The 17,388-nt window shown below is 47.9% G+C and overlaps 2 protein-coding genes across 4 annotated transcripts in view; one reads left to right on the plus strand and one right to left on the minus strand.

Annotated features, from left to right (window-relative positions):
• The window catches only part of WDR3 (WD repeat domain 3), a 28,176-nt gene that overhangs the window by 9,971 nt on the left and 817 nt on the right, over nt 1–17,388 (plus strand). Inside the window, exons 9-27 of one of the 2 annotated variants that reach the window (XM_045203732.2) lie at nt 106–207; nt 657–754; nt 1,609–1,716; nt 2,238–2,468; nt 5,293–5,386; nt 7,147–7,248; nt 8,507–8,592; nt 8,714–8,849; nt 9,523–9,579; nt 10,526–10,626; nt 10,843–10,954; nt 11,091–11,225; nt 11,509–11,559; nt 12,024–12,089; nt 12,685–12,777; nt 13,245–13,292; nt 13,922–13,965; nt 15,574–15,702; nt 17,200–17,293. In XM_045203732.2, the coding sequence (XP_045059667.2) occupies nt 106–207; nt 657–754; nt 1,609–1,716; nt 2,238–2,468; nt 5,293–5,386; nt 7,147–7,248; nt 8,507–8,592; nt 8,714–8,849; nt 9,523–9,579; nt 10,526–10,626; nt 10,843–10,954; nt 11,091–11,225; nt 11,509–11,559; nt 12,024–12,089; nt 12,685–12,777; nt 13,245–13,292; nt 13,922–13,965; nt 15,574–15,702; nt 17,200–17,293 (1,887 nt within the window). Of the gene's footprint in view, nt 1–105; nt 208–656; nt 755–1,608; nt 1,717–2,237; nt 2,469–5,292; nt 5,387–7,146; nt 7,249–8,506; nt 8,593–8,713; nt 8,850–9,522; nt 9,580–10,525; nt 10,627–10,842; nt 10,955–11,090; nt 11,226–11,508; nt 11,560–12,023; nt 12,090–12,684; nt 12,859–13,244; nt 13,293–13,921; nt 13,966–15,573; nt 15,703–17,199; nt 17,294–17,388 lie in introns of those variants that run through there. The other variant, XM_053915732.1, reaches the window with a different exon arrangement.
• SPAG17 (sperm associated antigen 17) overlaps nt 12,655–17,388 on the minus strand; it is a 183,151-nt gene continuing 178,417 nt past the window's right edge. For both annotated transcript variants that reach the window (XM_045203731.3, XM_024570600.4), the window contains exon 49: nt 12,655–12,763. The gene's annotated coding sequence lies outside the window, so the exon portion shown is untranslated. The remainder of the gene's footprint in view (nt 12,764–17,388) is intronic.

The raw sequence follows: 17,388 nt of genomic DNA on the forward strand, positions 1-17,388 counted from the left end.
TCGTCGTCCTCGTAGGGGGTATTTGTGTCTGCATTTCTTGGAACCGCACCTTTGCAGAGGCTCGGCAGAACTTACACTAACCTTCGTGTGTCGCCCCTTCTGCAGCGCATCCTCACCTGCAGAAAAGTTGGGTCCATCATGCGGGAAGGAAGGGACAGAGTCGTGAACCTCGCCACCGACAGGACAGGCAGGATTCTCGCTTGCCACGTGCGTACCAGACGTGGGAGAAAATAACAGGGACTGGACCGTGCCCATCAGAGACTTGTCCTTTCCTGTGGGCAGTGTGGAGATGAATGTTTCTTTTGTTAAGAAACCATTACGTGATCCTGTGTGGACCTACAATCCCTGGCTCCTAAGAGCATAACGACAATAATAATTGCTGTAATTGTTCTTATTAGCAACCACTTACTAGATACTAGCTTTTCTAAGTGGTTTAGAAGCGCTAACTCTTACTGAGTCTTCAGATCAGTGCTGTCAGTAGGTGGCGGTGTCCACCCCCATCACTGAGGAGGCGGGGAGCTCGGGAGACCGAGCTGTGCAAGGCGCTACAACCAGTGACGGGGTGGGGGGAGACTTGGTACAGTTTGGTTCTCACTGGGAAAGAGCGAAATTACAAAGTGCCCATCCCTGACTACATCAGCCTTTTGTCTTTCTAGGGAACCAATTCTGTGCTGGAAGTGTTCTGTATCCTTTCCAAAGAGGAGATTCAGAAGAAAATGGATAGGAAGATGAAGAAAGCTAGGAAGAAAGCCAAGTATGTTTCCTTACCACCTACTAACAATAAAGTCTTCTGCGCCTTACAGCACTCATGGAAAGACTGTGGGTTTGTTAAGGAAATATTTACTCTTACCAATTACGTTAAAAGCTGGAGAGCGTGTGGCATGCTGGTAGTCCAGGCTTTACATTTATACTGTGTCGTGCAGCGTCACAGCCAGTGCCCTCCTGGGTCTTGAACTCAGAGCCACACCGAACCAGAAAGACCGCAGAGATTTTCAAAAACAGCTTCTGAGTGCTTTAACTCTCGGAGGTTGGCTGTGTGTCCCAGGGACGGCAGTCTGTCCTAACGCTGACCCTTGGGACTGTGAGAAGAAAGGCTGGTTGGACGGTTACGTAATTGAAGTTCAGCGGTGGTATAACCCTGAAACAGGTCATTGTGAGCATAGAAATCACTTCCTCAGTGGCTGGAATTCATCAGGTCTCAAAGAAATAAAAAGTTGTCTGACTTGGCAACTCTTGGAATCTCTGGTTTATGTGACGGGATTGCATTGTTAAGTGCAGGTTAATGGATTTTCTGAAGTTAGAAAATTGACCAGAAATACTTCTGTGGAATACTTCAAAACAAAGATTTGTCCCAGGAAATTGAATGGGCTGTTGCATTCAGAATCCATTCGGTGAGAATACCCCTTCAATGGAATAACACTGTATTTATGACGCTGTCGTTCACAAAGCATTTCTACGTACACTGCGTGTTAATGCTCACGGTGATCCTGTGTGGTTAGTGACCCTCCAAGATCACACCGATTTTTGGTCTCCACCAGAACGTGACTCGAGTAATAGCAAAGCTCCTTCTAGAAGAGTGGTAGCATGACTGTCTTTTTCTCCCTCTAGGTTAAATTCTGGCAAAGGGGAGGAGGAAGACCAGGAAGTCAGTGTTGAAATGACTCTGCAGGATGAAATCCAACGGGTGACTAGTATCAAAACTGCTGCCAAAATCAAGTGAGTGAGAACGCGGCATGCGGGGGGTCCGAGAGCTCTGGAGTACTGCAGGGCGGTCAGCTGCAGGCCTCTGCGGGCTTTTCATGCCCTTCGTAAGCGGTCTGCACGAAGTACGTGTTTGGGGACAGGGATCGTGGGACGCCGTGTCAGCTCGGCTCCTGCCGCCCTCGCCCCGAACCACTGACTCGTCCTCTCGTGGTTGCTTTGCCATGACACCTGTTACCTGTCTGTTTACTACTCTCCTGCGGCCAGTTAAAAAGAAAGTCGTATGCCTCATACTCCGAAAGGCGTTAAGGTCCCTTAGAAAAGATGCACAAAAGCAAGGTGTGTGGGAGATCCAGTTCCACACTCAGATTTATTTAACTTAACTCTTCTCCGTACTCGAGCACCGTGTGTAAAATTCTTTAGACTTGTCCAAACGTCTTGTGGATTGAGGATGTCACAAAGCCTTTTTCCCAGAAAAAGTTAACCTTGTGAGCTAAGACGGTAGCTGAGACATTAATGAATATTTTCTCGTGTAGATCCTTCGACCTGATTCATTCACCTCAAGGGGAGTTAAAGGCTGTCTTCCTGCTACAGAACAACTTGGTGGAATTATATTCGCTGAATCCCTCAGCGCCTACTGCCCAGGCTGTGAGGACAAGCAGGATAACGCTCGGGGGCCATCGCAGCGACGTGCGGACTTTGTCGTTCAGCTCGGACAACATCGCCATCCTTTCCGCAGCAGCCGACTCCATTAAGATTTGGAACAGGTTCGTGAAACGACACTTCCCATAGCTGTACCCAGCCGTGTTCTTCCCTTCCACTCAGTTTTTCATACTCTTCATGGCTAGTTATTAATGTTTTTTTAAGGCCTTAAATACAGTTCCCTCAAAATACATCTTCAGTGCATTTTGAGCGTGGGCCTGTGGAGTTTAGGAAAAGCTGCCTTTTTATTTCGTACAAAAAAATTCAAACTTATTCCACGTCTGAAGCTTGTAGCTGTACTTGGCTGGAGAAAAACAAACATACTGCCTACTTTTTAAATTCAGGCAGGCTTCTCATGATGTCCAGTAACTTCACCGTAATCCTCCACTCCTCCCTTTGCGAGGTGGCTATTTCACACTCTTTCCCAAGCACCTTGAGGCTGGTGGCCTTGCTTCCTGCTTCACTGGAAAATGGGATCCTTCAGAAAACGCTCATATGCCCCCATTACATCTTCCAACTTAGCTGCATCTGCATCCACATAAATCTGCCCTTCCTCGTAGCACTGTGTTGGAGCCCCTAACAAATCAATCGTAATTTGTGTGTGAGGTTCTTTCTCATCTCCCGTTCTAGCATTTTCCTCCTCCTGCATCGGTATTTTCCCTTCCTGTGGGATCTTCGCATCAGCTCACAGGCAGGCCGTGGCAGCTCCCGGCTTAACGGGAGCAGCAGCCCTGTCTCATCCTCATCTCTCTCCAATCAGCTCCCCAACTCTGGTTGCTTTTCTCCACTCTGGCTTCATCCGCTCCATCTGGCTTTTATCCTCAGCTTTGCGTCAAAGCCACTCTGGTGGCCTCGGCAGTGACCTTGTTCCTGAACCCAGTGACCCAGAGCTGCGTTCGACACTCTGCACGAACTGATGACTTCTCCCCTTGGAGACACTTCTTTAATGTTCGTTGCTTCCTCTTGTGGCTGTTCTGTCTTTTCTGGACCCTTCTTCCCTTGAGTGTCGGAACGCTTCAGGGGAGAGTGTTGGGACCTTTTCTGTCTGTACTGGCCCTGCGATCTCTAGGCGTGGGCTTTCCTTGTGCCGACGGCGCGTCCATTTGTACCGCCGGCCCTACTAGCCTCTCCTTGAACATTGGGCTCACTCACCCAAATCCTTTGTTGGATCACCACTTGGAGGTCTAGTAGGCACCTCAAATTTTTACATGTCCCAAACCGTACTTCTGGTCTTCGTTTCTTCAACAGCCTTCCCACCCGCTGTTCCTATGGACCTCCCCATCTTAGTGAAACTGGGGGCGCCCAATTCTGGGGCTCCTGCTGTCTGTCACCGTTCAGCCAGGAAGCAGAGACAGGGATTGGATTATAATTGGCTTTTATTACTATCAGAGGCCAGCAGTCTGAGAAGGTGGTGGGTAAAAACCCTAACCGCCACCTTCCCTTGAGCTTCCAGAAGCAAGTTTATACAGGGGAAACGTGGGAATCTGGGAGGAGTGATTCCTAGGGGGAGCACAGACGTGCTGTAGCTCTGGATGGGGGGGGGACGGACCTGAGAGTGGAGTCACGCAGCTCCTTCCCGAGCTGGCTCCTTTGTCAGCCTTCCTCTCTCCCCGACCCTGTGGTTTGTGGCCAGGGAGGCTGTATAGTCTCTGGTCAGGGAGGGGAGGGGGGTAAACCATTCACTCAGCTGTCCTTGGTTAGGGGAAATAAGGTCTAGCGATTCACCAGCTGGCTATAAATTGCTCAAACCGTTTGGCCTTGTTTAATTTTCTTACCTCAGTTTCCCCATTCCACTCACCCAGGACTTTTCCTAGCTTCTCACTGTCCTGTCTCATTAGTACGTAATTACTCCCTTCTAGTTGTTCCGGCCCAAATCCTTGTAGCCATTCCTGATCCTCTCTCACAACCCATGTCCAATTCATGAGCAGATCCTATCCACTTTACCTCCGAAACTTAATCCGGAATCCAGCCACTTCTTACCACCTGCACTGCCGGTTCCCAGGACCAACATCTCTCGTCTGGGTTGGGATCGCTTCCTTACCCGTCCCTCTGTAAGCTGTTCTCAGCACAGCAGCCAGGCGGTCTTTCTATAACGGAAGTCACACCACTTCCAGTAGCTCCCTCTCACTCCAACTAAAAGCTGAAGTCCTCCCAGACTTCTCTCTCACGGCTGCTCCTTCTGCTCCCGTGGAGCCACCCCAGCCGTTTTGTCATCCCTTCAATGCAACAAGAGCCTGCCTGTGTCATGGCTTCTGTGGTCCCTGCCCTTCCTGCCTGGAACCATCTTCTCCCGAGCATCCACACTGCATGGCAGTCGGCTGCGCTCCCCCCACCCTGGCACTCTGCCTGGTCCCCCCCCACCCCACATTGTGTTTCTCCGTAGTGCCTGCTATCACCTGATGTACCAGCATTTGCTTGTCTCATTCCTAAAGAATGTTAAGCTTTACGAGATTCCAGTGCTCAGTAAATGTTTGATGAATGAAGTGGGCATTTGATACGTGTTTGTTGAATGGGTGACTTGCATGGTCCAATGTGATGAAGGGGTATATGTATATCCCTTGTAGGGAATGTACACTAATAAGCTAATTGACTGGCAGTCCTCTGGGCTCACTTATTCCATGCAGTGGCCGGGCAGGTGCTTTCTCTGCCTGCGGCAGTGCAATCTCTGTTCCGTGGGGTTAGGAGGCCCCCGCAATGGAAACAAGGTTCGGCACCATTTAACATTCTCTCCCTTGACGGTAACGGGCGTGAGGCAGGGGTTGGTCAGCCTTTGTCCCCTCTCGTGTCGATCTCTTTTCGTGGCTACGTGCGCACTGCGCACACGCCCGACCTCTCAGATGGGGAGGCAGGTTCCCCTCCCACGCTAGTGTTTGCTCCTCTGCCTCGCAGGGCCACGCTGCAGTGCATCCGGACGATGGCCTGTGAGTACGCGCTCTGCTCGCTCTTCGTGCCTGGCGATCGGCAGGTGGTCATAGGAACAAAGGTAAACAGACTTTTTCCTGGATTTTGGCGTCTTTTCTACTCAATATTCTTAAAGATGCTTGGGAAATCGTTTATTTTTTTTTAGCATATTGGAAATGTATTCGAGCTGGATAACATGATGTTAGTTTATTGTGCCTTTTTTAAGGGTTTTTTTTTTTTAGGTTTTGTTTTCTCTATTTTTAAGACAATTACAGCCACGACCCTGAGAGAACTGTCACTGACATTCAGTGGTCAGCCTTCTGTGCATCCTTGTTGAGCACACGTGTAATTGTGTTTTGAGAAGAACAGTGGTAAAATGCATTGAGTACCTAGCAGATGAAAGCATTGGGTAAAAGCTGACCAGGTCCTCATCCCGGCTGCTGGTCAGATTGGGAGATAGCCATGTGGGAATGAGCAGACATGGATTTGGAGTCAGAGTCTCTCCTTTACGAAGTGGATAATTTGTAGCAAGTCATGTAACTTCTCTTAGTGAGTTTCCTTACCTATGCAATGGGATAATGACACTTCTTTTGACAGTGCGTTCCTCCCTGGGCCAGAATCCCAGCCCTTCCACACACTGGCTCTGAGACCATTGGACAAGTTACTTAATCCTGTGAGCCTTGGTTTCCTTATGTAAAATTATGTAAATAATCTACCACCCAGGATGCCAAGCACTTAGTGCAGAACCTAGCTCACAGCAAGTTGCTAATAAGAGCTTGTACCTTAAGTAGCAATGAATAAGGGTGAGAATAAAATGGAGTAAGGTCTATGGAATGTTTTGAAAAGTGCTTTGCAAATATTGGTCATTTTTACCTCCGTAATCCAGTGCCATGCGTGCACGATCGTTTCATCGTATCACAGTAGGTAGCTGCTGCCCAGCACAAAGTGTAAAGGAAGCTGGAGACATCCTAGCATCAGTGTCAGGGGAAGAATGTTAAATTTCAATGAAAAATTTCCCTTATTTTTCATTCATTCTTGCAACAAATGTTCATCTGCTGTTTGCGCTTGGGAGACCGTTTGCTTTGGAGACTGCCATGTGGCCAAAATACATGCCATCCCCAGCCCGGCCTCTGTGCTACGCAGCTAACGCACCTTACCTCATTTAATCCCCACCACTGTGTGGGGAGGTTGGTTTTTACAGCTTTAAAAAGCATGAAACAGGCTCATAAAAATGAGTTCACTGACAGTCACTGGGCTGGGAAGGAAAGAGGCAAGCCAGGGACTCCAGTCTTCTGCCTCACACTCTTCCACTGCACACGCGGGACCTCGGAGCAGCCCGGCCCATTGCTTTAATATGGCGACTTTGCGGGGCTAGGGTTTGCTGCCCTCCCAGGCATTATTGGTGGGTTGCCGTTCCTCACTGTCAGTGCAAGGGAAAGGAGGACACCAGAACTAGATGGAGAAGAGCTGGGGAAGCCAGGTACCTTCAAGGGCAGTCCACTGAAAGGACTGATTAAAGGTTGTTAGGTTTGCCGTTTGCTGTGATGTTTACTCTGATTTGCCTGTGGCTGCGGATTTCCCTTTTGAAGTTGGGGAGCCAGTGAAAACAGCAGGAGTCTGGTGCTATGGGTGGTACGGTCCCATAGTCGTGCAGCACGGTAGCCCTGCCGGGGATAACTTGGCTCTCCCATCTGGGATGTCACGGCACGGAACGTGGAGTGCATTCCCTAAGTGCCCGGTCACGGGGCCACAGGGCCGCTGCGTGGGGAGGACCAGGTCGGCAGGAACCGTGGGGGTGGCAGGATAGTGCGGCAGGGCTGTGCCCCTTCGTGTCTCCCACAGACGGGGAAGCTGCAGCTGTACGACTTGGCCTCCGGAGCTCTGCTGGAGGCGGCAGACGCGCATGACGGGGCTCTGTGGTCCCTGTGTCTCTCCCCAGACCAGGTAACTAAGCCAGCGTGACCCCCTGGCTGCTTCTCCCCTTTCTTCTGTCAGGTTTTGCTGCTGCCTAACAGAGTTCGCTGGGGGCTGCTCTACAGGAAGCTGCGCTTTGTCTAACCTTTAGATTTCCGGTGTGACGCCACGCCACAGGCCGCACAGTACGAACGGCTGCCACTGAGAAACGAACCGTTGTTCGGCTTCTCTGATCATCGTACACGTGACACCAGATTCCGTAGCTTCGTGACTTTTGCCAGTGGCTCATGCTGCTTCTCAGAGGAGCTATTTCCTTGGGCTGCAGAGCGTAGAGTAGACTTTCCTGCTCCCGTTAGTCCGCTCATCTGTGACGTGTGAGTCTGCTGCGTCTCAGCAAGTGTCAGCCCTGACAAGTCATTCGCGGGCTTCCCTTCGAAGGGGTCGCCCTGAGACGGCACTTGGCCCCATAACGGTGCAGTTGCTCAGCGCGTTTTGAGGTATTTTTTGAAAATACCTTAAGAGGTGGTTCATTTGAATATGCTCCAAGGTGGAGAACCTTCATTCATTGAAAGTAGACATTACTTTTGGAGAAAAATGGAATCTGGAATTTAGAGTGGGTAATGCTTTTGGGGTCAGAACGGAACAGCACTTAAAACATAAGTAGTAGTACCTTGCCTTTGGACAGTGGGCTATCTCTTCCAAAGTATTTTCACATCCCTCGGAAGGTCACTTACTGTTATTTTACAGTGACTTGAGAACCTGGGTAGTCTTTATTTCCACGGCAACAGCGAGGATCATCGTAAGGCCGTTTCCTGTGTTACCCATCCCTGAAATGGCAGACAGACGGTAGACACTTGAGATCCGGTTTTCTGCCTCCGGCTTCTAGATAACTTGATGCTCACGCTACAGTGTGACGAGACTAATTTGAACAATGTGGACTATCCAGTCTGGGTATTCGTCAGTCCGCTTTGCTGCTGTTGTCCTCTTACGTGCAGCAAGCCATCCCCCCCACGTCCCAGTGTTCACGATTCTTCCTTCCTGACACTGAACGAAGGTCTAACTGGAACGTCTCACACGTTTCATCCGTCTGCGTTAGTGTCCACTAGGGATTCTCAAATATGGCCCCTTGCAGCAGCTCCAAGAGAGAATGGAAGGGGTTAGAAACCACGCTTCTCTTAACCTTTACCCCACGACATTAAATACAAGTGGTCCTTTATACTACTTTGATGTGTCTTACTCAAGTTTCTGTACTAAAATACTTCTAACTGAAGCGTTATTTGGTTCTCAGCGTGGCTTTGTGACAGGCGGTGCAGATAAAGCTGTCAAGTTCTGGGACTTTGAGTTGGTGAAAGATGGAAACAGTCCCCAGAAGAGGTGAGGGGACGTTTTTCCTGGCATGGAGGTGGGGCCCCCTGCATGCACTGCTGGCTTGTCTGTTTCTGGTGAGCCCCAGAGAGCTTTTGGGAATTTGTCTGGGTGATCTCTGTGATTCCAGACTCTCCGTGAAGCAAACCCGGACGCTGCAGCTGGACGAAGATGTTCTGTGTGTCCGCTTCTCCCCCGACCAAAAGCTGCTGGCCGTGTCTTTGCTCGACTGCACTGTGAAAGTTTTCTATGTTGACTCCTTGAAGGTACAGTGGCCATGCCTGTGAATATGTTCTCCCCCCTGACTGAGAGTATAAGGAAGTGGCCTTGACTGTGCCCAGCAGGAATATATTTCTGAAAATTTGTATGGGATCAAAACAGTGTGGGTGCACCAGGGATGCCAGAGATTTAAAAGAATCCTTTGGTTTATAACTTCTGTTTAAAGCAAGTTGCATTTCATGTGGGCAGAAAATCCCGTCCGAGCCAGTGTTTCCAAGAGCAGCACTGGGTGTCCTGGCCAGTGACTGCACATGTGGCTGTACGCAGGGTTCGTTTGGCTCGCCCTAGAAAGGCAGCTTTCTGGGCCCCAGCCCCGAGAGTCATGGGGCTGGACTGAACCTGGGAACTGTGTGAAGTAGTGCCCCGGGGGCTTTTCCGGGACAGGTCGCGGAGCAGCATCCCGGCTGTGTCCTGCCCGGGGCAGTGGGCGCCCGGGCCTCCCTGCCCACCAGATCGTTGCGTCCCTGTCGGGGGCACGCGGGGCTGTGTGTGAGACGCAGGTGCAGGCTGCCCTCAGCGGGCGTCTTCGTTGAAAACAAGCACATACAGCAACCACGGCAGTGCGAGCCTTGTGCTTTAGATTCACATGCAGTAAAAACTGTGCCTGCATTTTATAGACAAACGTGAATTACTTATGTTCTTTCCTGTTCTAACGTTTAGTTTTTCCTCTCACTGTATGGACACAAACTGCCCGTCATATGCATGGACATCTCTTACGTAAGTAAAATTTCAATAGCATCTCAGTAACCAGTTGTTTTTCAAAAGCATTTTCTTAGCTCTTGGCTGGGCATCTTCATTTAAGAGTTTTTTCATTCCGTTGTGTATCTTTCTCTGCCCCCCAAGATGAAAACATTATAATCATACTTGTTACATATGTTTATTTAATGCTTTCAGAATATTTTCACAAATACCTAAATTAATCCTCGTAACAAGCCCCCTGTTGTGGATTCCCCAGATAGTCTTTTGTCTAAAATGCTAAAATTGAGAGTACCCTAAAATATAAAGACTTTAAAAAGGCAGCACCCTTCGCTTTGAAGAAAGGTGAGGAGTCTTTGTATTTGGACGTCTGTGGTACTTTGCACTGTGCAACCTTTATCTCTAGGCCAGAATCGTACTTCTGCAGCGTCTAGTTATGATTGGGGGTGGCAGTCTGTATTGAAACGCTGTCTGTGTCAGTGCATGAACGGAGTAAGTTGGTGTTAAAGGTATTTCCAATTTCCTTATGTTCACAAGCATTTAAACTAGGCATTGAAATAGGAACAGGAAGAGAAATAGTGCTGGGAGCATGGGTTGAAAGGCTAGATCCTAACATTCTTGTACACTCATTCCCAGCCTCTTTCTTTCCTTTCTTTCCCTCTTCCGCTCTCCCTCCAAATCCTGTGGCAGAAATTCTTTTTCCCACCTACTCAACAAAGTAGACAGATAACCCCTGTCAAAACACAACCCCACCCTGCGGCAGGTAGAAACAGTTCAGTCGCAGACTTCTTGCTTTCTCTCACAAGCTTTTAAGTAGATCTGTACATAACAGCAAGAAAGCATGTGGTCTTTGTAGAGAAATGAAATTACTTTTGGACAGAAATGGGTGAATGTTCCGGTTAGCTTTTCTGTATCTACTTTATAGAGTTCCGCATAGTCAAGTGACAGTCACCTCTCTGCCTCACAGGACGGGGCACTAATAGCGACGGGCTCTGCCGACAGGAATGTGAAAATCTGGGGGATGGACTTCGGGGACTGCCACAAGTCTCTCTTTGCACACGATGACAGGTGCGTGCCGTCCTTTCAGACCTCCCTTTGAGGCGCCGGCATCCCTTCCCTTGAGCCTCTGTGTCTACTTAGTGTTCTCAGGCAGTCATACCTTTAAAATTCTAAAGTATAAAGAAGACACTCTAGAACTAGCTATTTAAGATCTATTCATATGTGTAAGACTCTTTTTAGTGACGTGCAGTTGGATGACACTTGAATACCTCTCCCACTTTTCAGTGTGATGCACCTCCAGTTTGTCCCCAAGTCTCACCTCTTCTTCACCGCCGGGAAAGACCGTAAGGTCAAGCAGTGGGATGCGGACACATTTGAGCACATTCAGACTCTGGAGGTAACCTCTTGCCTGTTGGCTTGCTCGGTCCTTAGGAACTGCTTTGAAGACCAAGTGCTGGTCTCTCCAGTGTAAGCAGGCGGCAGTCTGTGAGTAACGTTCCGACTCAGGCGTTTGGTGTTTGTTTCCTCGTCAGGGACACCACCAGGAAATATGGTGCTTGGCTGTGAGCCCCAATGGAGACTATGTCGTGTCCTCGTCCCATGATAAGTCTCTGCGGCTTTGGGAGAGGACCAGGGAGCCTCTTATTCTTGAGGACGAGAGGGAGATGGTAAGGACTCTCGGCCTGGTGACAGGCAGGCTGGTTGGGTGTCTGACGTGCTGTCCCAACCAGAGTGTTCTGTCTGGTGCCGTCACACCTCAGTGAGTGCCGAGTCCAGGGGGAGGATCCAGGAGATGCTTCCGGTGCTGCCGCCACCATTCAGCAGCCGGGCAGACACTTGCCACAGCGACTGTGGTCTAAAGAAGCAGCTTCTCACCGTCCCATTCTCCTTTCACTTCGCGTAGAGACCACGGTTTTTCTTCCTAATTAACTTCTTTCTGTCTCTTGACAGCAAAGGGAAGCAGAATATGAGGAGAGTGTGGCCAAAGAAGACCAACCAGCAGTAAGTAAATCTTTTGGGGTCCTGGGATTGTGCCCTGTAATTACTGGAATTTACCATGATTTCAAGAATTTCTGATGGAATTAGAATTGCGCCAGATTCCAAAGTCTTTATGGGAGAGAATCTGAGTAAATCCTTCCTGTTCAACTACATTCTGGCTTTTTTCCTTTCGTTTTCTTTTTTTTTTTTAAGGAGATTTCAGGGAATTATTTCCACTGTAGAACAAAAATACCAATCAGGAGAGTAATGAGGAGTTACGTGTTGTTTCTGAACGTTTGTAGAGGAGAACAGTCTTATACTAACGTGTAAAATACATGGGGCTGGCACCTCCTCAGTCCTCAGCGAGTAACAGCTGATAACGCAGTATACAATAATAGGGCCTGTTCTTTTGTGGGTGACTTAAGATTAATTTCTTGACCCTTTAATGCTTGTCAACAACATGATTCAAGGATCTCTGTTTCTGGCAGGTTCCGGGGGAGACTCCAGGAGAAAATTACTTTACTGGAAAGAAAACTATTGAAACAGTCAAAGCAGTAAGTTGATTTTTTTTTTTTTGTAGGATCTGAACTTTTTAGTAAAAGCCTTTATCAACCAAATCGTCCTTTGGTGGCAAAATGTTGGCTGAATTTTTAAATGGGGATATATGGGGATCAAAACCTATCTCCCTTCTTTGTAACCAAGAAGGTGCTGGTACTGAATCTGTTGATCAGCATGAGGCTGCTTTATTTTTAGGGGGCGGGGGGGGGGGGGAGCACGTGCCTTGACTGGGGAGCGAACTCTCAACCCTGGTGTAATCTCAGGACGAGGCTCTAACCAAGTGAGCTCCATGTCCAGGGCACGGTTTCCAGGAAAGCTTGAGCTCCTGAAAGTAGCACCTTTCTGATGTCCTGGGAGCTGCCGTCCCCGAGGGGTCCACATCCATTCTTACCTGAATCCAGAACACCTCGTCCCCCCCGAAGATTGAAAAGAGAAGAAAGACCAGAGACGTCTGCAAATGCAGCTTGCCACTCTCGGCCTATCTTTATTAAACCTGGTGGGCCATTTGCGGATTAGCTAATCAGGCCCTTGGGGGCTCTGGGACGAAGGCGTGTGTTGTGATGACTTCTGTCCTTTGTCCTTGTCCTGTAGGCTGAGAGGATCATGGAGGCTATTGAACTCCACCGAGAGGAGACTGTGAAAATGCAGGAGCACAGAGCCATCTGTAAAGCTGCAGGGAAAGAGGTGAGGCGCCCTGTGAGTTACGCTCTGGGAGACGTCTGCAGACAGACAATCTCTGTGACTTTCTAGTGAACTCAGATCAGGAAGTGAGGAAAATGTAACAGAAATCTTTCTAAAACAAACAAACACTAGAAAGACGGTAGTGAGGATGTGTGGGAGAGAGGAAGCGTGGCCGTACTGACAAGGGAAGGATGGGAAAGTGTAGATCGAGAGGATTATTTTATGGCGCTGAGTAGGCACTCACGCTCCTACTCTGGTTCTGAAGGCGGGGTAACCATTTCAGACTTCCGGATGAAACCTGCCCCAAATGCATTCGTAAGCTCTATCAAAACTAAAAGGCCTGATGGTTCTTTAGTTTGGGGGTCAGTCTTTTCTTTTTTCAAAATGTAAAATACTATTTATCGCCCTGCCTGTGACAAGCACTATCAAAGTCTCCTTTCTAATGCCTGGATTTAATAATTTCTTCATAGGTTCTTCTTCCCACCAACCCCATCCTGATGGCTTATGGCAATATCTCTGTGAGTAGGATGTCCCCTTGGTTATTCAAAGGTTACTCTTAGGGGTAAGAGAGGAGGTAATACTTTCTCATTAAAAATCCCTCTTAAAGAGTGGTATCTTCTAGAGTATTTTGAATTTCAAAAGGAACATGTTAGTGTAACTTCCACTTCCAAGTCGTCTTTTTTTGGGCTGGCGTTCCTCTGTTTTCTAGTGCTTATTCATGCTCAGTGTCCCAGAGCCCTCTGAGGATTCTGTTCGTCTAAATGAACTCTGAAGGTGTGGGAGGGAAAGGTGACATAGTCAGAGGAAGGAGAGGGGAGACTGATGGGACAGCGCGTGCCACCAGCAATGGCCAGGGACTGAGTACTCTGCCTGCATGTCTCACTCTCTGCTGGGCTCATCTGAGTCAGGGCATCTTCGTGGTATAGTTAGGAGAGCGGCCTGACTTACAGACAGAAGGTGACGTAGCTGGTAAGTGGCGGAGCTGGGCGTGAACCCAGACCCGACCCATGCGAGGCCCGTGTGTGTCTCGCCACTTTAGAGCACAGTCTTGTGAGAGAGAGGTGGGTCCCAGCTCTTAGGAGACAGAATTAGGGAGTTCGGTAGAAGCCAGGCCGGCGTGTCACTAATGCCTTTCCTTCCTGGACAGCCTTCTGCTTACGTGCTGGAGATTTTTAAAGGAATCAAGTCCAGGTGAGTTTCCGTGCACAGTTGCTGTCATTTGTCAGCTAACAACGTTTGTTGAGTGTGTATCTGAATGTGAGAGAAGGAGAAATTATAACGGATGGTTATCATCCTTAATAGGTTTAACCATGTCAGAATTTTGATGGAAAATAACTCATCGCAGCATTCTTTTTGAAGTAGAGCTAGGGGTTCTACTTCTAAGGGCAGATGAAGGGTGGTGCCACTTCATGCTGCAGGTCACGACATCCTCTGCGACTCCGTCAGAAGCACCAAGTTGACATTTCTCCCAGCGCACTTCCTCGGGCTTGTCCTCTGTGCGTGTGCAGCTGGGATGTTGTAGACAACGTTGTGTCTGTCCTTCGTCACAGGCTGTTATGGAGCATTTGCCGACGTTGTCCTTCAAGAACATATCACTGAACTAATTAACAGTATTCCATTGCACAAATAATTACTACTGGATGTTGCATTTATTTTTGCTATTGTTACTATTGCGTCAGTGAACACCTTAACATAGAAATCTTTGCCATTGTTATGTTTCCTAAGATGGAAGCTCCAGCCGTCCAATGACTGATCAGCAGGCGGAAGCGAGCTTTTCAAAGGCTCGTGTTGCTAAATTACTTCTCCAGAGTGCTCGTGCTGATTTCTACCAGGGTTTTAAACATTCTATGTCAGTTTGAGAGGCAGAAGGTTGTTCTGTATTATTTTCATTTCTTTTGATTATTGACAAAGTTAAAACTTTTTATTGGTTAGCCATTTGTATTTTTCCTGTAAACTTCTATTACTTTTCATTTCTTGTGCTTAAGTAGTTTCTTTTACTGGTACTTAAGAATTTTTAAGTATCTTTTGTCACATATTTTTGGAATGTTTTTTATTTGCGACTTAACTTTTGCTTTTATTTGTGCGTTTGACCTACAATATCTGAATGCATCCCTTACGAGTGGTAAACAGGGCCTGCCTGAGTAATGATGAACCTTCACTGGGGAAATGTAGATTCATGGATGAACAGTGCATTCCTAGATGGGAAGGTTTCAATGCTTTAGTTTCCAAGCTTTAGTTTTTCTTAACCCTAATTTACAGGTTTGTGATTCCAACTGAAACCCTCTTGGAACTGTTGAGATGATACTAGAGCTGGTTCAAGAAAAGTAAAACCAGAACCAGAACCACAAAAAGGAGCTGTCCTCCTAGATTTAAAAACAAACAACCAACCCTGTAAACGGGCAAAATTAAAATATCCCAGGATGGTTGTCAGAATCAGTGATCATCCAAACAGACTGAGCAGCCGTGAAACAGACGCTGCATAGGACGACTCAGTAAACGGAGGCGAAGAGCCATTGAGGACAGAAGCTTCATAGAGGGTTGGAGAAACGGTGTCCGGGAGAACAAACGTTAGTTAGATCCCCCACCACGCCAGGGACCAAATGTGTCCAATCGATGACAGTATTCAGTGTGAAAAACGAAATATTGGAAAGAGAACCGTCTAGAAATGGACGACTATTTAATGTAATTCTGAATGGATAAGATGTGTTAAATAAGAGGAGTAGGAAGAAATAGGAGAGATTTGCAAATTGACCACGTCAAGGAATGTGGCATTTTTAACGTCTCTGTTTTTCCCTTCAGTGAGCTGGAGGAATCCCTGCTCGTGCTGCCTTTCTCTTACGTCCCCGACATCCTCAGACTCTTCAATGAATTCCTCCAGCTGGGCTCTGATGTTGAACTTCTGTGTAGGTGCCTCTTCTTTCTCCTCAGGTAACGTCCTTTCCCAAAATGCACCACGTCTGCTCAGTAGAACTGCTCTAGCTGAACCCTAACAGAAGCTGTCTCCGCTTTGGGATAAAGAGATCTGGTGGGCCCTGGCTGGGTGGCTCAGTTGGTCAGAGTGTCGTCCCATACACGAAAAGGTTGTGGGTTCGATCCCCAGTCAGGGCGCATACTGGAGGCACAATCGCTGTTTCTCTCTCACATCTCTCTCTCTCTCTACCCCTTCTTGTCTCTTTAAAATTAATAAAGCATGTCCTCAGTTGAGGATTTAAAAAAAAAAAGAAATCTGATGTTTCAGTTTCGGAGACTGTTACAGAATGTCAGTGCTGCCTGACATGTTGTTTCTCATCCTTTGGAATCATTCTTGCCCTTAAACAAGCAATACGTACGAGGTAGTATCCCATTGCTCGGGGACACGTCCCCAGTCCTGGGTCTCCAGGCTGCAGTCTGATGCAGTAACTTTGGTTCCAGTCAGTTTGCTGAAAGCCTGTTACTGAATGGCTGGTTTGCCTCTTTTGTTGTTTTTTTATAATCGTTTAGTTTAAGCTAATGGTTTTGTGTTGTCTTCCTCCTAGCCTTTTCAGGAATAGGGGATTTACTTCCCAGGTCTTTGTAGGTACAAATGCAAACGGAGGACATTCATAGAAGGAACTAAATCGGACAATAGTTCATGAGATGATATTCTGAAATTCAAAGAATTCTTGCTCCTATGTAATGGGGAAGAATATATTTATAAAGGCTTAAGAATTTATTATTGTCTCCCACCCTCTGCCCCTCAATCTCAAGCTGTTATAACGGAGAACAGGAAAAGAGACGAACTGAGCATTCCTCAAAATGCTGTTAGGGGGGCAGAATAAAAACTGGTCAGCCAATACCCAAAAACTAAAAAACAAACAAAACAGGCGTATTTAGTGAAGTTGATGAATTGGCTTATTTTCGTGATCCTTAACCCTTTTATTCTCTCCAGATATTAGCAAAAGAAGAACAAGGTATTGTTCAGTCTCCATATTTAGAATTTGAGGCAAGTAGTGAGGACTCAGCAGGATTACTCATAATTTCTTACTGCTCTGCCGCGTGTGCCGTTGGGTCAGGTCACTCACCCTCAGAGAAACGCCGTGACCGCCAGCACGTCAGAGGGTTGTAGGCGGGCACCGCCTCACGGGTACACCTGGCAGGGCCCCGTCGAGGGCGAGGCGAACGCGGAGGTTGAGAGGGCACGAGGGCGTCTCGGGCTCTAGGTCAGTATTTGAACGTGTGAGAAGGTCCAGGATGGTACTTTTTTAAATGTCGTCAGAGGGCACTAAACAGTAGGGGAAATTTTTCTTTAGCTTTTTTTGTCAGAAGCTTTTCTAACCCCCATGATACGGTAAATAAATCTTCTATTTTTAAATTTTGAGATTGCGTCTATTTGATGTTTCCAGAAAGGGTAAGTAGAGCCAGCCCCCTACCCCTCTTGGTAACACGGCTGTTTTCTTTTTCTGTAAGGATTCACTTTGGGCAGATCACTAGCAACCAAATGCTGGTGCCAGTGATTGAAAAATTAAAGGAAACGACTATTGCAAAAGTCAGCCAAGTCCGGGTAAGTAGGTCTGTAGAGACACAGCAGCGAGGGGGAAACGCTGCGTGTGCTGTGCCCGGTGTTGGGTGGCACCGACCGGACCCGAGGCCTTGGTC

This window comes from Desmodus rotundus, chromosome 12 (assembly GCF_022682495.2).
Source record: "Desmodus rotundus isolate HL8 chromosome 12, HLdesRot8A.1, whole genome shotgun sequence".
Lineage (NCBI taxonomy): Eukaryota > Metazoa > Chordata > Mammalia > Chiroptera > Phyllostomidae > Desmodus > Desmodus rotundus.